Genomic DNA, 17,040 nt, shown 5'->3' on the forward strand with positions numbered 1-17,040 from the left:
TATCTTTACTTGTTAAAAACAGGAAAGTGACCAAACAGAACTGTTTTATCTTTACTTGTTAAAAACAGGAAAGTGACCAAACAGAACTGTTCTATCTTTACTTGTTAAAAACAGGAAAGTGACCAAACAGAACTGTTCTATCTTTATTTGTTAACAACAGGAAAGTAAACAAACAGAACTGTTCTATCTTTACTTGTTTACAACAGGAAAGTGACCAAACAGAACTGTTCTATCTTTATTTGTTAACAACAGGAAAGTAAACAAACAGAACTGTTCTATCTTTACTTGTTAACAACACGAAACTGACCAAACAGAACTGTTCTATCTTTACTTGTTTACAACAGGAAAGTGACCAAACAGAACTGTTCTATCTTTACTTGTTAACAACAGGAAATTGACCAAACAGAACTCTTCTATCTTTACTTGTTAACAACAGGAAAGTTCTATCTTTAATTTTGAAATGTGATCTTTTTCCAAATTTTCCAAATTTTCAACTCACTAAAGGGAGGTACATGTAACAACATTTGCATTGTGACATCAGATTGTTGAATTCTAGTTCCTCTGGGGTCATGGGGTCATGTCACAGGTTAAGTGTATACTATTGTGATTATACAGATATGTTTACGGGGTCGACACATTTTCATGGGATACATTGGAAATGAAGAAAAGACAAGTGAAGCCATTGACCAAGCAGGTTGGCTAAAATCCGGAGACATCGGCAAACAGGACAAAGATGGATTCCTATATGTGACAGGCCGAATTAAAGGTTTGTCAGAATTACTTATGGTGTAATCATCGTCCTTTCTTTTTTATGAAGTTCGTCAGATATGTATTTTTGAGATCTTTTACAAAGATCAAAATGAGTTTTACTTATTCTCCGTAAGGTCAATGCAGTAATGTTTTGTTTCAAAGACTCTTTTGACTCAGAATTCTAACTCATTCACCCCTGAAATTTCATAATATGAACTATGAACTATTCTAACCTTTGAATTGGAAGAGTTCAAATGCATTTTCAGGGGTGAATGAGTTAGCTTTATGAAAGCTCATGCTGAGTGTAAAACTTGTTTATTATGATTCTGGCAATAACTTCACAGGGCGTATTGATGGAATGTTCAGAAAACTAGCTATAACATGTTATGTCATTCCACTTATGAAATATTCATAATTGCCAAATTCAATGAGAATTAACCCTCTTAAAGGTCGACTGGTAACTGTGTTCATGCTAAGCTCTTTGCAATTTTTCGTAAAAATGGTCACCATGCAATAGCAAAATAAAATAAGTCGGCATATTGTGATGGAACACACTTTGACCATACACCCCCCCTCCCAACAATGAAGAAAAAAGAAAAAGAAAGGAATTTATAAAAGACATAGTGCTTATTAGGTCCGATTAAGTATATTTTTTTTTCTTTCTGTCAACAGAATTAATTATCACAGCTGGAGGAGAGAATGTGGCACCAGTGCCGATCGAGGCCAATGTGAAGGAAGCCCTCCCCTGTGTGTCTAACTGTATGGTGATTGGCGACCAGAAGAAATTCCTCAGCATGCTTATAACACTCAAGGTTTGTAGAGGAAAGATTTCACTCAAACTTTATACTCAAAGATTTGTATCAGTCCGTGTAACTTCAGAGACATGACTGCAGATTCAGGGAGGAGAACATGCCTGCTGTAGCTCAATGCATGTTGGAAAAGGCAACTCATGTGGGACCCCCTGCAGAGTTGTGTTTTCTCTTCCATGTCTTCTGTTTTAGATATAAACTTTATTTATTTTACAACAATTATAAAACAACTTATTTCAACTTATGTTAATCACTCTGGTTTGCCCGGATGGTAGCACACGTGGGAGTAAAAAAACCCACCTGGAGTACCCAGAGAAAACCCAAGTGGTCGGGCAGGCAACCCCATACCTTTTCACGTCCGATCAGGGAATCAAACCCTGGTTGCTTTGATGAAAGGCAAGTGCGCTATGCACTGCACCACCCGACCACCCTAAGGGTGTGTTAGAGGACATTTCTTTTCTTTCTTCTCTACACTTTGGTGGCGTCTCCCAAGGCGATGGTTTTCCAATGACCTGGGCTGTTGTGAGGACGTTAAACCCCAAACAAACAAACAAACAAACCTCATGTCACTCATAATTTGTAGCTTTAGAAACTTACGTTGGTTATTTATAAACAGGCATGTTCTCTCAACTTCTCTGTAATGTGTATATTCAGGTCAATTTCAGATTAAGATTTTTGCAGGTGAACTTTACCTCAACTTCAAGAAATGTTTGCCTGTGTATATGTCATACAAATGAAGCATGATACTGATTTTAAAGCCTTTACATTGAAATCTGTTTTAGTGACCTCCTTTCTCCCACATTTCACAGGTGTATTCTCGGTTTTGCTAGGGAAACGACAAACTAGTGTTTATACATTATACATTAAGTGGCATACACTGTTGTAAATCTTTAATATTATAAAGATAAAAAAAAGTACAGCAGATCAGATTTTCTACAATCATTGTTCTTCTGTAATCTTGTTCAAGAAGGCCTATATAAATCGGAGTAACTGTATTTTATCAAGGTTGAAATGAATCCCGACACGGGAGCCCCATCAGACGCCCTGACAGCGGAGGCTGTGGAGTGGTGTAAATCCGTCGGCAGTGAGGCCACAACCATGGCTGACGTCCTGGACAACAAGGATAAAGATGTACTGAAGGCGATCCAGGCCGGTGTGGACAAGGCTAATGAAAAAAACACTTCCAGGGCTACAAAGATACAAAAATGGTCAATTCTTCCAACTGATTTCTCCATTCCTGGTGGAGAACTGGGTAAGATTATGAAATCAATGTATCAAAATTTATCAAATAATTAATAAAATTTCTTGGAGTTATATACCCTTTTATTTAGGGACCAAAATATTGATACTCCCAAGCACGAATAAAAATGAAAAGTTAAGGCAAACAATCGAAATCGATGTATATTATTATCCATCATTGTAATGCTGACAGGGGTTGTGGTTATACCATCTGTCTGTCATTCCGAGGCGTTGCCAGGAGCATATCTCCCACATTATTTCACCTGCAATCATTAAAGGTGGTATGCTGGTAGATCTTCGGAAGGTAGGATATTATGTAAAAATGAGGTCACTGTGACCTCTATTTTGACCTTAATTAAAAGTGCAAAAATGTCAGATACAGCTTGTCCATAGCATATCTCCCCCATTACTGAACCTGCGATCATCAAAGTTGGTTTGCTGGTTCCCCCTACGAAAGGTGGAATGTCACATACCCCCCCNNCCCCCAATCACATTCAAAGCATGTCAATTTTACTTTGAGCCTGTACTTAATAAAAAAAATCTGTATTCTGTTTAGGACCAACTCTCAAGACCATGAGACCCAAGATTGTTAAAAAGTACGAGGATACAATAGAGGCGTTTTACAGTGAATCATAGTCAAATCTGACGACATTGACGCTATAAATCAACGGTTGACTGGAACAAAAATATCATGTTTCCTGCAGTAATCCTGAGGAAACCTGTGTCAGCTGATAGAGGAGGTAAAAGGTGTGCAGGGATGTATTCCCAAATTTGACTCTTTGCGGAAAAGGATGAAGACATCTCGTCACATCGACAAACTCTCTGAAATGGAGAGGAGAGGTGGGCTGATAATGGATTTTCCACACACAAAATGTGGTAGTCACCGAGGTTTCGTGGTTTTGTACGCAATTTTATTACGCATCAAATGCTGGAACATTGAATTTCAGTTGTAAGTTAGGTGTTGCAAATCTGTGGCATATAGCTTTTTTTCTTATTTCTTTTGTGTCTTTTCTGGAAAATCTTAAGATTTCGCGAAGAGATCAAAAAGGATGTAACAGATATTGTTTTGAACTCTATTTCAACAGATACTGTACTCAACATGTTTACAGGAAGAAAAGATACTCTGCCTATAATAGCTGAACTATGCAAGACATTGTTTTAATAGATTGTAATGAGATTAGGTATTTGTATTGTTGATCCTCAATTTTGTTATTACCGGTACACATATCTGTAGATGTGTTTGGGCTAATTTTTTCTATGCAGACCCAGTTTCATGAAAATTTCTAATTTTTAAGAAAATTTCCTTGACTTACCAAGTAAGGTTTTCCCTCCTTTCTCCAATAGTTCATTCCTATGGAAAAATATAAGTTTAGGATTTTTTTTCTTTTTCTAATAGGAATATTCATGAAACTGGAAATGGACTACAAAATTTAATGCATATTTCCTAGAATATACATACTTATAGACCCCTAGAATCTCATATTACAGTATGTGTTTTTACTTTATTTTTTTGATAAGATAACTTTTATTCAGTTTTATAATAGTTGGATGGAACAAAAACCTGTTTTGAGATATTTTAGTTTATGTATGTCGATATCAGAAATAAGACAGATAAAAGAATGAGCAGAAAAACAATGTCATAATTATGTGACTTGGCCCCAAAATCCTCAATTATAATTTAAACTTTTTGACATGCAAATGTGATAAAAATTGATACTTTGTATAGGATGTTTATTCATTACACAAGAATGGTATCACAAGGAGACTGACCTACATACAGTAGTCAATTGTAACGTGACAATCCAAGGACGCCATTGAAAGTCATCTGCCAAGTTTTGACTCGCGATTGTAAAAAAGAAATTTTGAAAATTTACATTGGTACACTGTAGTATTTTTTTTTCCAAGAGCCCTCAAAGCAATTTATTTATAATGTATCAGTTTGTCACTCTAACCCACTTCAGAAATAGAGGGACAATTATGGAGAACTATCACCTGTTATGGGATTTTGTTGAGGTAAATACTGATTGAGACGAAGTCGAGGTCAGTACAAACTTTCAGATCCATGTACAGAAATAAAAGTTAATAATCGTTATATTGGATATAAAATTATGCTTTTTTTCTCATTAAACAAGATTAAAAGGAAGATAAAAGTTAAAAGAAAAGTGCTGCGTTTGGCAAAGAGTGTTGTGAAATTACAATAGAAGTGACGTCATGAAGAGAATATTGACCTGCTGTCAATATCACAAATCATTGACCTCCCCTGTGATTATGATCTGACCAATGAGAAAGTAGGAAAAGGTTGTGTCACTTACTGACGCCCTGTATGTCGGGTCCGTGACAAGCTAATGTCCATAATTATTTAAATGTTATAACAGCCAGACCATGATAATTACGATCAATATGAATCTCAGATAATTTACATAGTTTAAATATGGATGGAATATATGCTATATCATTATGTAAAAAGAGCATCCGTTGTGTGAACACTTCCTTTTGAAATTTTCATCCTCCTATTATTCAGTGCTCTTTAAATTATGATCACAAAACTAGATAATATGTATAAATGTATTGAAAGAGACAATAACCTGTGTCTAGGAAATAAAACGGTATCAAAATAGGTTTTTGCCAGGCGTACGAGAAGACAGTAATATGTCAGAAGATTTAAATAAATGTTAAAATGCTGAATGTCATTTCTGGTACTCTTAACGAGGAAATTTCACATTATGGAAATGCTAACACTTACAGAGAAAATTGATGCAAAAATATCTACACATGAAAATATATTTATGATTTATATACATAACATATTGTATATATGAGAATACATGTATGATATAGATTTCAAAACCATTGTCGATATGAAACTTACACACCATGCTCAGTTTTTAGAGTCACAACTGAACATTTCCACATGCGAGAATTTCCATTGTTACAGAATAACCTGTTTCCTAGAAACATTTGTTTTCTCTCTGTATGTCCTTTATAGTTGAGTTTGTTTTATATCATGTTATTTCACCTGAACTCCTGTTATTATCATTTTATTGCCGTTGGTCCAATATACATGTAAAACATACATGAACAAGCTCAATCAAAACCACTTTATGAAAACAATGTCGCCTTTACTTAAAATGACCATAATATTCCGTAAATTTTAACCTTAATTCCTTAGAGTAAAATGAAGGACCATGCACAAATCTGCTCAATGGAGTAGTATCTTCATTATATTATGACAAAGTGTAATTTATATGTATCATTTAAAGTGTGATTTCTTAAACGGTTAACATTCATGTTTTTGTTACTCAAACTTTATTGGTTCTATTAGTGGATTTTTTTTTTTATAAAGTAAAAGATTTTCCTTTTATTATCACATTTCTCTTAATATCATGCTTTGCTCTACAAATGACAATAAGAGAAATGTAGAGTATTTATATACAACGTGATATTAGTCTGTACACTTTTGTGTAGACCTGCATGATAATGACTTTATTTGTTGATATCGTCCTAGATTGCATCGCTGTCCATTTTCTACAATTGATTGTTTTATAAAAAGGTACAAAAGATTGACAATGAGATCTTTAACTTCGAGAATTGAAGAGCTTACAATGTCTTTTTAAAGCTTTTGAAGCTTTTGAAGCTTTTATCCTCACCAGTAGTTTTGATTTCCTGGTAACAACAAAACGTGATCCTGCAAATATCTACTTGAGGGCAGTTGTTCAAATTGCCATTAGCTTAATTACATGTAGATGTTAAACTAAAATTTTCAATCTCAGATATTTAAAAAAAAAATCAAATTTTCATCCTTACAATGCATTTCGGTATGTAAAATTTTATATGATCATCAAAATTTATATAAAAAAAAACATCAAAAAAGAAAAAAAATCCAATCAAAACAGGTTTCAAAACACGTTTCTTAAACAAAATTATAAATTTTGACAAATTTAAGTTTATAAACCTTTTTTTTTTTAATGGTTAATTAATATAACTTGGAACTACTGGCTTCTGTACTGATGGTTTCAGGTCTTTTTGCCCTAAATCTTGCTGGCCCTTCGGTTGTTCGCACGATAAAGTATGTTTTAGGACGAAATTAGCCTGTTTAGTAGCATATGGTTTATAGTCACATTTAATATCTTCCTTAGACTTCTTTGTTATTAGACCCATACATGGTCAGCTAGATCTCCACACAGCATGCTTGAAGTTCTTCTGGCAACGGAAAGAAAGAAAATTATTAGAGGGAAACAACTCTGGGCAAACTAAATTTAGGCCAGAACAACCAAGTGTGAATAAGATTTAGCATGTAACAACCCTGATTTGTACAGATCAAGTGTTATGAGAGTTGTGCTGTCGTGAGTATGTTTTATATATCTTACATATCATTATAATGTATTATCAGTGTAAAGAAGTATAATTGTACTTAAATTGATATTATTACTTAACTATTGAATTTATGAAAAAATAAATGCCTTTCGTCCACAAGTTAAAAGGGACAGTGAAAAGATTGTGGTATTATTTTTTTTTTTTTTAAAGTTATAAGAAAAAAAGTGATTCATAGATTAGTTGCCAGAGTTGGTGTACACTATATTGAATAAGACCGTCTGTCTGTTGATAATTTGACCCAAGGAAATTTAATCAATATACCATGCTCGATTTGTGGACAGGTAAAGAAACGGCTAGACCATGCAGCCATGCAGTCAATGAGCTTTATTCCTCACTAGTGTTAAAGAGTCTGGACAACTTGAATAACCATATTCATGAAGTAAATTGACAATGTCCAGGTCATGTGACAGCAGGCAAATCCCATTTGAAACTGGCTTATAACAAATCGAGCATGGAAGACTTTTTTTCTCATTTGAGTTAAAAAAGCAATCATTTAACTTCCTCCCAGGGTAATAGCTCATGCAGAGGGGCGAGCAAAAATGCTATATTGCCCTCAGAATATACAATAAGTGCTTTATTTTATTGACTATTTAAAAACCAAGATTACTTAGAAATTCTTTGAAAATTTGTTTAACAGTTCGGAGACATTGGTACAGAAATATTACACACAGCAATATATCATTTACAAGTGTCTTTGTTTAAATTTTTGTTTGATTTACATGCCTATATTATATAGTTGTAAACTTGGTACAGCTATTTGTTACATTTCTATTATAAGTTTACAGGATGTGTATATTATTGACCAATATAAGGTCTCAATTATATCTTAATGAGATTGATAAGCTATATGATGACTGCCGCTATATATATATTTTGTTTGATCATATTGAAAAAAAATTTGCAGGCAATATACAAGAAATCAGATATTTTTTTTAAGAAAATAAAAAATAAAAACATATCTTGACTTATGATTGTTTCTTTCTGAAATGTCTCAGTAGACCTTAGACCGAAAGGTAAGTAAACATACTGCAAGCCTTTGGTTATTTTATATCAATACTACATGAAAATTTTGAAAACTTTTCATTTGTGTAAAATGACCATGACCCCAATGTTCAAAACCTGATTAATGAATCGTTCGATACAAGTTTTTAAAATGCCATTTTTAAGAAATATCTGAAAATTTACAAACTTTTTTTTTTTTTACTTTTGATGATATTTATTTTAGTACCTATTGAGTTTAGGTTTAGTATTGAATTACATTTTTTTTGGTAGTACTACATATGAAAGTGTTGTGTTACCGTATTTATCCTACAGTAACCCCAGGGTCCATTAATCGACACATATTCTCCGACTCGTAGTAGAGAGATGGGTTTATTATAGGACAATGAAACAGCATTTGTTGCCATTTCTACTGAACTGCAATATATACAGGTGGGCTTATTACCGGGCATGGGCTTATTGCCGGATAAATGTGGTAATTTGTCTATACACTATTTAGGCTTTGAACAACAGGGTTCATTTGACAGCATTAGTATGATAGGTACAGAAAATACGATATTTTGGTGCAATATTATCATATGTCCTGAAAGTCAGTTGTCAGCAAAGACAAATTTTGTTGTACTTAAACATTTGTCAAAAAATGTATAATTTCACCAAATGAACAAATTTCTCAATATGACTGATGACCTACATCTGTGTAATTGACTCTTATGCTGCTAAAAAGTTACCGTACATGACAAAAACCACCAAACACATTCAACAAATGCATAAATCTTTTATTATTTCTGGAATGTACATAAATGTTAGAAAAATATATTTATATATAAATCAAATATAGCATTTAAAAAATATAATTAGATATATTTTATTATTACAACGCAAACCCCAACAAGAGATTACAGAGGGATGTTGGCGCCCACCATAGTAAGATCTTCATTGGCCCTATGTAAGTTTGTTATTTTCCTTTTTTACCTGTTGGATCGAGTCATGTCATCGGACAATGCATCTTGCAATTGATGAGAAAAGCTTCTTACTGCTGTTTGACATCGTCTTTCAAAGTGAACTTGTTTGACCTTTTTACTAGCTTATAATTAATGCATAACGAAAGACCGACTGACCACAGACAAAGTGTGATTCGAACAGCCCAGCACCTAGTAGGATGGTGGGCTGAAAATACAAAGAGAAAACAACTTATTATGGAGTATCTATCCTTGGTTCAAAACATTTCACATTAGTTATCAAAGTAAAATGTAAATAATGAAAAATTCTTGTGAGGATTTATTATTAAATTGATCATGCTTCTCGCACCTTTAACCCTGTTTTCTGGTACAAAAAAAATGCATTTCCTCTAGCAATGAAGTCCATTCGTTCTCTCATGCCATAAACCACATAATGATCTACAAACAACTAAATAGAGAGAGTGACATGGGACAAAAATAATAAAAATTAAAGCAGAAAATTGGAACATTTAAAGTCATTTATAAAATTATAAAATATATTTAAAAGTCGCGGCTAAGCACAGTTCACATCAAGTAGCCGACGTAAATATAGTATGGAAATATATCTTCTTTTATATAATTTGGACATATATCTTATTTCTGTCTATATTTTCTATATGTCTTATTCATGAATAATTATCTTCCTTTAATATATCATAAAATATAGAATATTATATCACTTTATATCTTTTACAATCCCATACTTTAACTGGTATAATTGAGGTGTTCTAGCTATTAACTGGTACAATTGAGGTGTTCTAGCTATTAACTGGTACAATTGAGGTGTTCTGGTACAAGTGGGGTGTTCTATTAACTGGTACAAGTGGGGTGTTTTATTTATTATAGAGGAGTTAAATTGATACCAAAATTTATCATTTATCACAAAAAGGCTTCGGAGCATTGAATGCATGCAATAACATAATTATAAATAATTGTATGGACTTCTGATGAGGTTGATATGTTGTAACATGACCCTGAAAGCTTCCTATCCGACCTAGGACATCTTTCAGCAGAGGTTATAACCAGTAAGAGACTGAAAGGCTAAGATTATATACATCTTAAAATGTCAATTTGATATTAAATTAGTATTACACATGTGTAAGAAATCTGATATGACACAAAAGATTAAATGTTTACAAAAAAGACTTAAATGTTGGTTAAATTATTGACTTTTTTGCAAAAAATATCAGCGGGGATTTGAACTCTCAAGAAAGTGCAACCAATAATTATATTTGAATTTGCAATGAACTCATCTCCTGAAAAATAGAACATCTTGCAAAACTTAAGCGATTTTAACAATAATTTGATGGTTTATCTAAACTCTCATGTTACAAACAGATCTGTAAAATAAAATAAAATTGTATTACAAAATTTTCTACAAAAATATGATCATTTCATTCACCAGATCAGTCGCGTTCTCTCCTCCTTGTGATAGCTGCCTTTACAAGAGATTGATCCGTACGATATTGGAACTGAACTTCTGTCAATGATCAATGTTCAAATTGATTCTAATTACATTGTGTATCGTGAAGTGTATGTCACAGAGATTACTACATGTATACAGGGAAACATTGGCCAGGTCAAAAATTCATCCTTTGCCGATAAAATCCATCTTCTCCCAGTGTAACTTTCACTGTTCTATTACTGTAGTAGGACGAGGAAAAGTGATAAAGATAGTGCTGTCACTGGTGCTCGAGCCCAGGACCCTTGGCTCCCCAGCCCGGTGCTCTACCACTGAGCTAAAGGGAAATTCACTACAGCTGACGCTTGTAAGGCAGCCTAACCAATGCACATCTTTTACACTGCTATATAATTTAGGTTGTGGACTATTTTTCACTGTCAGGATAAATTTGCTCTCGTGTGGGAAAAAATGGTGGAAGTAAAATTGTCACAAAAAATTCCTTGTATACAGTAGTTCGACACATTTTGCCCTCTGTAATGAAAGCAAATTCATCACAAGTTAGGATGATCGAGTTATGGATGAGTTATCTCCCCACGTACCTGAACAGCACTATATATATATATATATATATGTAATATCTGTAGGATCCTTGATCTTGGTTCAAATTAACTAGTGTTTGTACTTGTTAATAGTAACAGTAGAAGGCTTTTTTGTTGCATCTTCGAAATCCAAGAATTCTGCTCTCGATGGTGGGGTCAACTTATTTACTGATGTATCAAGCTCTGTAATCAATTAAAACTGACCGTAATCACAGGCTTCAAAGTTCTGACCAATTTTCTGTAGATGGTCAGCTTTCCACTCCATTAACAGGTGACTGACCACAGTTTTGAAGCCTGCCATTATGGTCAGTTTTAGTGGACAACAAAAGCTGCTGCATTATAATTCAAAGTTAGTCTATATGCCCACATATGTGTCGGCACTGATTTTAGTACATGTAACATAGGTGAAAATTTCCACCTAACAGTTAATAATTATCTGCAAAACCTACAACAATGTGGGATTAACAATTAAATATCTTCACTGTGAAAAGGTGTCGTTTTTCCAGCTTCTGACTTGCCCTATAGTTCACATCGTCAATGTTTTTTTCCAGCTTCTGACTTGCCCTATAGTTCACATCGTCAATGTTTTTTTCCAGCTTCTGACTTGTCCTATACTTCACATCGTCAATGTTTTTTTCCAGCTTCTGACTTGCCCTATAGTTCACATCGTCAATGTTTTTTCCCCCACCCTTTTATGTAAATCAAGTGTCTGCATAAAAAGCTTTTATCGTTTTGTCGTACATCTTCACAACGATTGGTCGTCTCAGCTTCAGGGTGGGGCCTACAAAATACATGTGACAAATTAGTCAGTGTTGATAATTATTGAAAAATGTAAATACAATATAGACGTTAAAAGCATTTAAATGTAAAGTTCACAAATAAATCTCCATTTTTTTTCCCCACAAGATTTTTATTTATTTTTAATTTGAAAAACCAGGTCAATAGATCTTAATTTTTAAACCTGAACTCTATACACAAAAGCCTTACCTAACTCGCCACCTGGGATTGAGAAGTCACGAGGTAATATTGACCATTTCTGTACTTTCGTTGCACGGGAAACTGCCCGATTGTTGGCCTTGTCTATCCCCGTCTGTATGGCCTTGAAGAGCTGAGGATTTCGTTGTTCCAGGACCTCAGACAGTGTTGTGTAATTACAGTCGAAGGATTTACACCAATCTTGTACCTCAGGGGTCAGCTGGTCCGTTGGTTCTCCAGTCTCTATGTCCACCTCAACCTACAATATGGATGAGAATGTCATTAAGTATTAAACTCACCTTATTTGACATGTGAACTCTGTCCTTTGAGCGTTAAAATCAACCAGGCATGATGTATATATATTTAACTAGGGGTAATTACATTTTTAATGGCCCATCAACACAGAAGAGGTCATTAGGGTCAATAAAAGGTTATTAAAGCATTTTATAGAAAATTACTTCAAACAAATGAAAAAGTAAAAGACAAACATCAACTTGAAAACTAAAAGTGGCTGTGGTTGGCTGTATCTAGTGAAACAGACCAACAGTTTTCAGTTATTCTAGAATTGTAGATAATAGAAATTTTCTGGTGTGAGCTGAATATCTTAACACAATCTAATAACAGAAATAGTATACAACATATTCTCAAGTGATGTGGCACTTGTGTATTAAACTTTCTGCAAGACGCTACGACTAGGAGAATGGAGTTCTGTGGGGCATTGCTCAGCAATTTAGATTTTACTTGGTCTAGGCGAGATGATCTTGCTTATGTTGAATGACATGAAGACATGGGCGACAGTATAGAAGAAGGAATGAAGTATTTTCAGTAACACAAAAAGATTTCAGTACATGTACAAGAATTAATACCTTCAATGTGATCAACATGCTGAGGAACTTCATTTTGTCCCCGATTAGCATGCAGTTAGAAACCACCGGCAGTTCCTCCTTCACGTTGTCCTCAACAGGGACTGGAGCTATATTCTCCCCACCTGCTGTAATCAGTAATTCTGGAAAAAAAGTTGTTAAATGATTTAAGCAATATTAAACTACTCGGTAACTGCCATAATCAGTCTGAACAAAATTCAAATATTTCTGTTATCTTATCCTGAAAACAATTTCAATGGTTTAGGTATATTAAGATTGAAACATTTACATTTGTAAGTAAGAGAAACTGACAAACTTGCAAAGATTTTTTTATTTTTTTTTACCCGTATGATGGCCTTTGACCTGGTCATGCTCTCAAAGTTGACACCTCAACGTAAAACATTTGGCAAAATGCACATATGGTAGCAGCTAGTCTTAAACTCACAACTTCTTACACTTACAAAAATTATCATTTGAATTTTTAACAAGGTCAGTTATTTAAGGAAGCTTCATAATACTCTAGGGTACACATATAGCTACTGGTCAAATATCATGACACTAGGTCCTTCAGTTCTGGGGAAGAAGCCTTTGGGGGAAAAGCTCATAGGCCATTGTGTATCAGGAAAATTAAAATACATGATGATATTTTACCTTTTATTCTGCCCGTGATGTACAGAAAACCGTTGTCATCTTTTTTACCAATGTCACCCGAGCGAAGCCAGCCCTCGTCATCAATGGCTTCTTTTGTCTTCTCATCGTTATTGAGGTAGCCCATGAATAAGTTGCGACCCCACATACATACCTACAGGTAACACATCACAGGTAAGTTAAATATGTAGCACTGGTCACATGACATGCACTAAAAGTTCTTGTAAATTGTGAGTGTGTCTGACTTTCTGATAAAATTGAATTTGGTTTTAATAATACACTTAGTATTATGTATCTTCATATGTTCACATTGCACATTACTAGGAACACAACTCACAGTTTATTTTAGATGTGCAAAGTTAGAGCTTGTGTCTTTAGAAATTTCTTAATTAATTAACTTTAATCATGGGAGAAAAATACAACTTCACAAAGTGTAAGTGGATTAAAATATATCCTCATCTTAAGACGAAAATTCTTGTTAATTTTAAAGTTGACTTACCTCCCCACTGCCGTCCCTCTCTGGTGTTTCTGTCTCCGCCAACTTGGTGGTGACCCCTGGAATTTCACACCCAACACTCCCAATTTTAAACTTTTCTGGCGTCTCCGAAGTGTGAGGACCTTTAAATTAAAACGACAAAAACTTGAGTTAAAAATAACGAAAGAAAAATGACTTGCATGAATAAATTAAAATCCTAATCAATGTCCTCATCAGTACCGAAAAGTCAATTTTTAAACTTTTAATGTGCACAATATCAAACAAATATACAGTACAGGAAAGGTGATATTGAAAACAGAATCACTTTTATATAGGGCTTAAGAACCTCTGTCTCACTGCACTGTGGTTCTAAGTAAACTTCCCTTAATTAGGATTTGGATATAACAGTAGCACAGTTGGGACAGAACACTGCCTTAAACTTTTCATGTATCTCAGAGGAAAAGTATAACAATCTGGAGTCCTGGGTTCGAATCCCAGTCTAGCTCCACTGAATTTTTACATGCAGAACACTGTTGTTGATTATCTTTTTTTTTTTTCATCTTTTATTCTTTTTTTTATAAAAGTCCAGCAAGGTATACTAATAATATAAATACTTTTCTTTTCAGAAATGATTAATCAAAGCTACGGCTGTTTCCAATGCGTAGTTAGAGTTTTTGGAAGATTTTTTAAAGTTTATTTTGGTGAAATAAAATGTCTAAATACCATACCTCCACATTCACTCATGCCATAGACAGAAATGATGTTGATATTGAAACAGTAGAAGTATTCTATGGTTTCCTTGGTAATAGGGGCAGCTCCGGTGACATGAAGATGACAGCGGTCCAGACCGAGGCTCTTTTTAACCTTGTTGAACAGAAAAGCCTGCGCAACAGTCCAGCCTCTAGGCTTGTGTTCACTGGCAAGTAAAAATACAAAATTATGTTGACCTCTCAAATTTTCTAATTTGTTTGTTAAATTTTCAATTTGGAAAAAACACAATAACACACTGTGTCAAGTATGTAATGTTACGTATCTTCAGTCATTCAAGAAGTTCAAAATGGTTAACACTGCATTTTTGTGTAGTATCTAGGTACATAATTAGATACACTGTATTACTTGAGAATAAAATATTTTTCAATGACAATTAATGTTAGCATGTGAGAAATTAACACTCTGCATTAAACCTGTCTGACCCAAACTTTTTTGCTAACTTATATTTTTCAGACTTTTCAAACTGAAATGAAAATGAGACAAATATTTCAGATGTTTGAATGCTAGCTTCATAGATTCCATGTCCAAAGTTACACAAATTATGTATTTATTCCAAATGTTGAAAACCAACCACAGTTAAAGCATGTACAGCCAAAATTGAAACAAGGAGCAACTAGCAACCAAAAACTATGCAGATTTCAAATTTGAAATGTGCTTATTAACATGCAGTTCACTAGGGTCTGTTTTGTAAAGGAACCACCTCTATCTAGTTCAACTGGTCAATTCACATGGACTGGGTATTACAACACATTAACAATAAACAGAGTGACCAGAATAATTTCAAATGAGAATTTTACTCTCTTTAAAATTTTCATTTTAGGTAAGCATGATATAAATTATAAGTTGTGGGTGTTTAATTCCTAATACGACACTGTGTCCATGGAATGAAAACTTCTACCAATACCTGTATTTGAGAGGGAGAATAATATATTGTTCTTGGCCGAACTACTCTTTTGATATTTTGTTCTTACTGTCTCATTGAGGCGTAGACTCCTTTCAATCCGATCTTTTTGGCCTTGACACCAATCGTCCTTTTTATTCCAGTGACAGATCTAGCAGCTTCCTGCATCTTCTCGGCGAATTTCTCCCAGACCCTCGGGACTCCCAGGAACATGGTGGGACGACACTCAACCAGTGTGTTCTTCAGAGTCCCCTACAGACACACATATATACATTAGATTTATAGCAAAATATGTAACATAAAACACCTACGTATCCTACAGGCAGCATAGCTGAAGCCTTGCTCAACTGATTGGGTGGCAAATTGAAATTGGGATCCGGGGGTGAAGGCCAGAGAGAGGGGTCTGGGAAACAAAGCCTCTAACCTCTTCCTTTCCCCCTTGTTGCAGGCTACAGCTATGGTCGGCATGCATTATATAAATCTTCTCATCAATACTTGGTAAATTCAAGAGGAATAACTCCTGCAGACTTCTGGTATTTGATTAAATGTTCATATTTTGCGACTTTATCGTCTGTTGACTTCAGCGAAAATTAGATAAAAAAAATATCTGATATATGGTGTTTAGGAAACATTTAATAAAAGTTGAATTGGTAGATTCTACATTCCTAAAAATAAGTGTAAAAGAACAAGCAGAAAACTTTATTTTAGAGCATAAGGGTACATTCGCGTCTCCGGTTGAAACGGTTGAACCTGTAAAGAAAACGACAGGTACAGATCTGGACCGAGGCTGACCTCAGGAAAATTTGGTACGTGTAGATTGACGGGTCCAGACGTACCTGACCGAAACTAAAATGCTGACTATTGCCAATTTGTGTTTTTTCTTTCTTAAACAATGTCAAGACACATGTAGTTTTTAAGACACGTGATGTAATTCAGTGGACGCGTAAAAGAAGGGCATAATATTCTAGATACATTGTTTTTTATTCTCCGAAACTGTGCAATTTTAGCTCTGCTTATAGAACGGTCCAAGTACGTTCGTTTATCGTGGAAAATTTCTGCGCCACACGTACCGTTCAACCGGGCTACGCGAATGTAGCCCTAGTATGTGCTTTCTTTTATAGACAATTTTTCCCAAATTCAATGAAGGTGGTATTACTCCCTATGTATACTCTTTGCAGTGCACAAAACCAGTGAGCTCTGCAACTTTTCCCATATAATTTTGGCACATTTGAACAGT

General features: G+C 34.5%; 2 protein-coding genes across 7 annotated transcripts in view; one reads left to right on the top strand and one right to left on the bottom strand.

Moving 5' to 3' along the window:
* The window catches only part of LOC110460151 (long-chain-fatty-acid--CoA ligase ACSBG2-like), a 54,461-nt gene extending 46,370 nt beyond the window's left edge, over positions 1-8,091 (top strand). For all 3 annotated transcript variants that reach the window (XM_021512889.1, XM_021512890.1, XM_021512888.1), the window contains exons 14-17: positions 616-766; positions 1,423-1,562; positions 2,565-2,811; positions 3,355-8,091. In XM_021512889.1, the coding sequence (XP_021368564.1) occupies positions 616-766; positions 1,423-1,562; positions 2,565-2,811; positions 3,355-3,434 (618 nt within the window). In that variant the 3' untranslated portion in view covers positions 3,435-8,091. The remainder of the gene's footprint in view (positions 1-615; positions 767-1,422; positions 1,563-2,564; positions 2,812-3,354) is intronic.
* A 3,586-nt stretch (positions 8,092-11,677) lies between these two features.
* The window catches only part of LOC110460179 (long-chain-fatty-acid--CoA ligase ACSBG2-like), a 28,480-nt gene continuing 23,117 nt past the window's right edge, over positions 11,678-17,040 (bottom strand). For 3 of the 4 annotated variants that reach the window (XM_021512937.1, XM_021512939.1, XM_021512936.1), the window contains exons 11-17: positions 15,874-16,055; positions 14,860-15,047; positions 14,156-14,274; positions 13,660-13,810; positions 13,012-13,151; positions 12,158-12,404; positions 11,851-11,951 (exon numbers count right to left, since the gene is read on the bottom strand). In XM_021512937.1, the coding sequence (XP_021368612.1) occupies positions 11,872-11,951; positions 12,158-12,404; positions 13,012-13,151; positions 13,660-13,810; positions 14,156-14,274; positions 14,860-15,047; positions 15,874-16,055 (1,107 nt within the window). In that variant the 3' untranslated portion in view covers positions 11,851-11,871. Of the gene's footprint in view, positions 11,755-11,844; positions 11,952-12,157; positions 12,405-13,011; positions 13,152-13,659; positions 13,811-14,155; positions 14,275-14,859; positions 15,048-15,873; positions 16,056-17,040 lie in introns of those variants that run through there. The other variant, XM_021512940.1, reaches the window with a different exon arrangement.

The sequence above is a fragment of the Mizuhopecten yessoensis genome, unplaced genomic scaffold (assembly GCF_002113885.1).
Source record: "Mizuhopecten yessoensis strain PY_sf001 unplaced genomic scaffold, ASM211388v2 scaffold10331, whole genome shotgun sequence".
NCBI classification, from domain to species: Eukaryota; Metazoa; Mollusca; class Bivalvia; order Pectinida; family Pectinidae; genus Mizuhopecten; species Mizuhopecten yessoensis.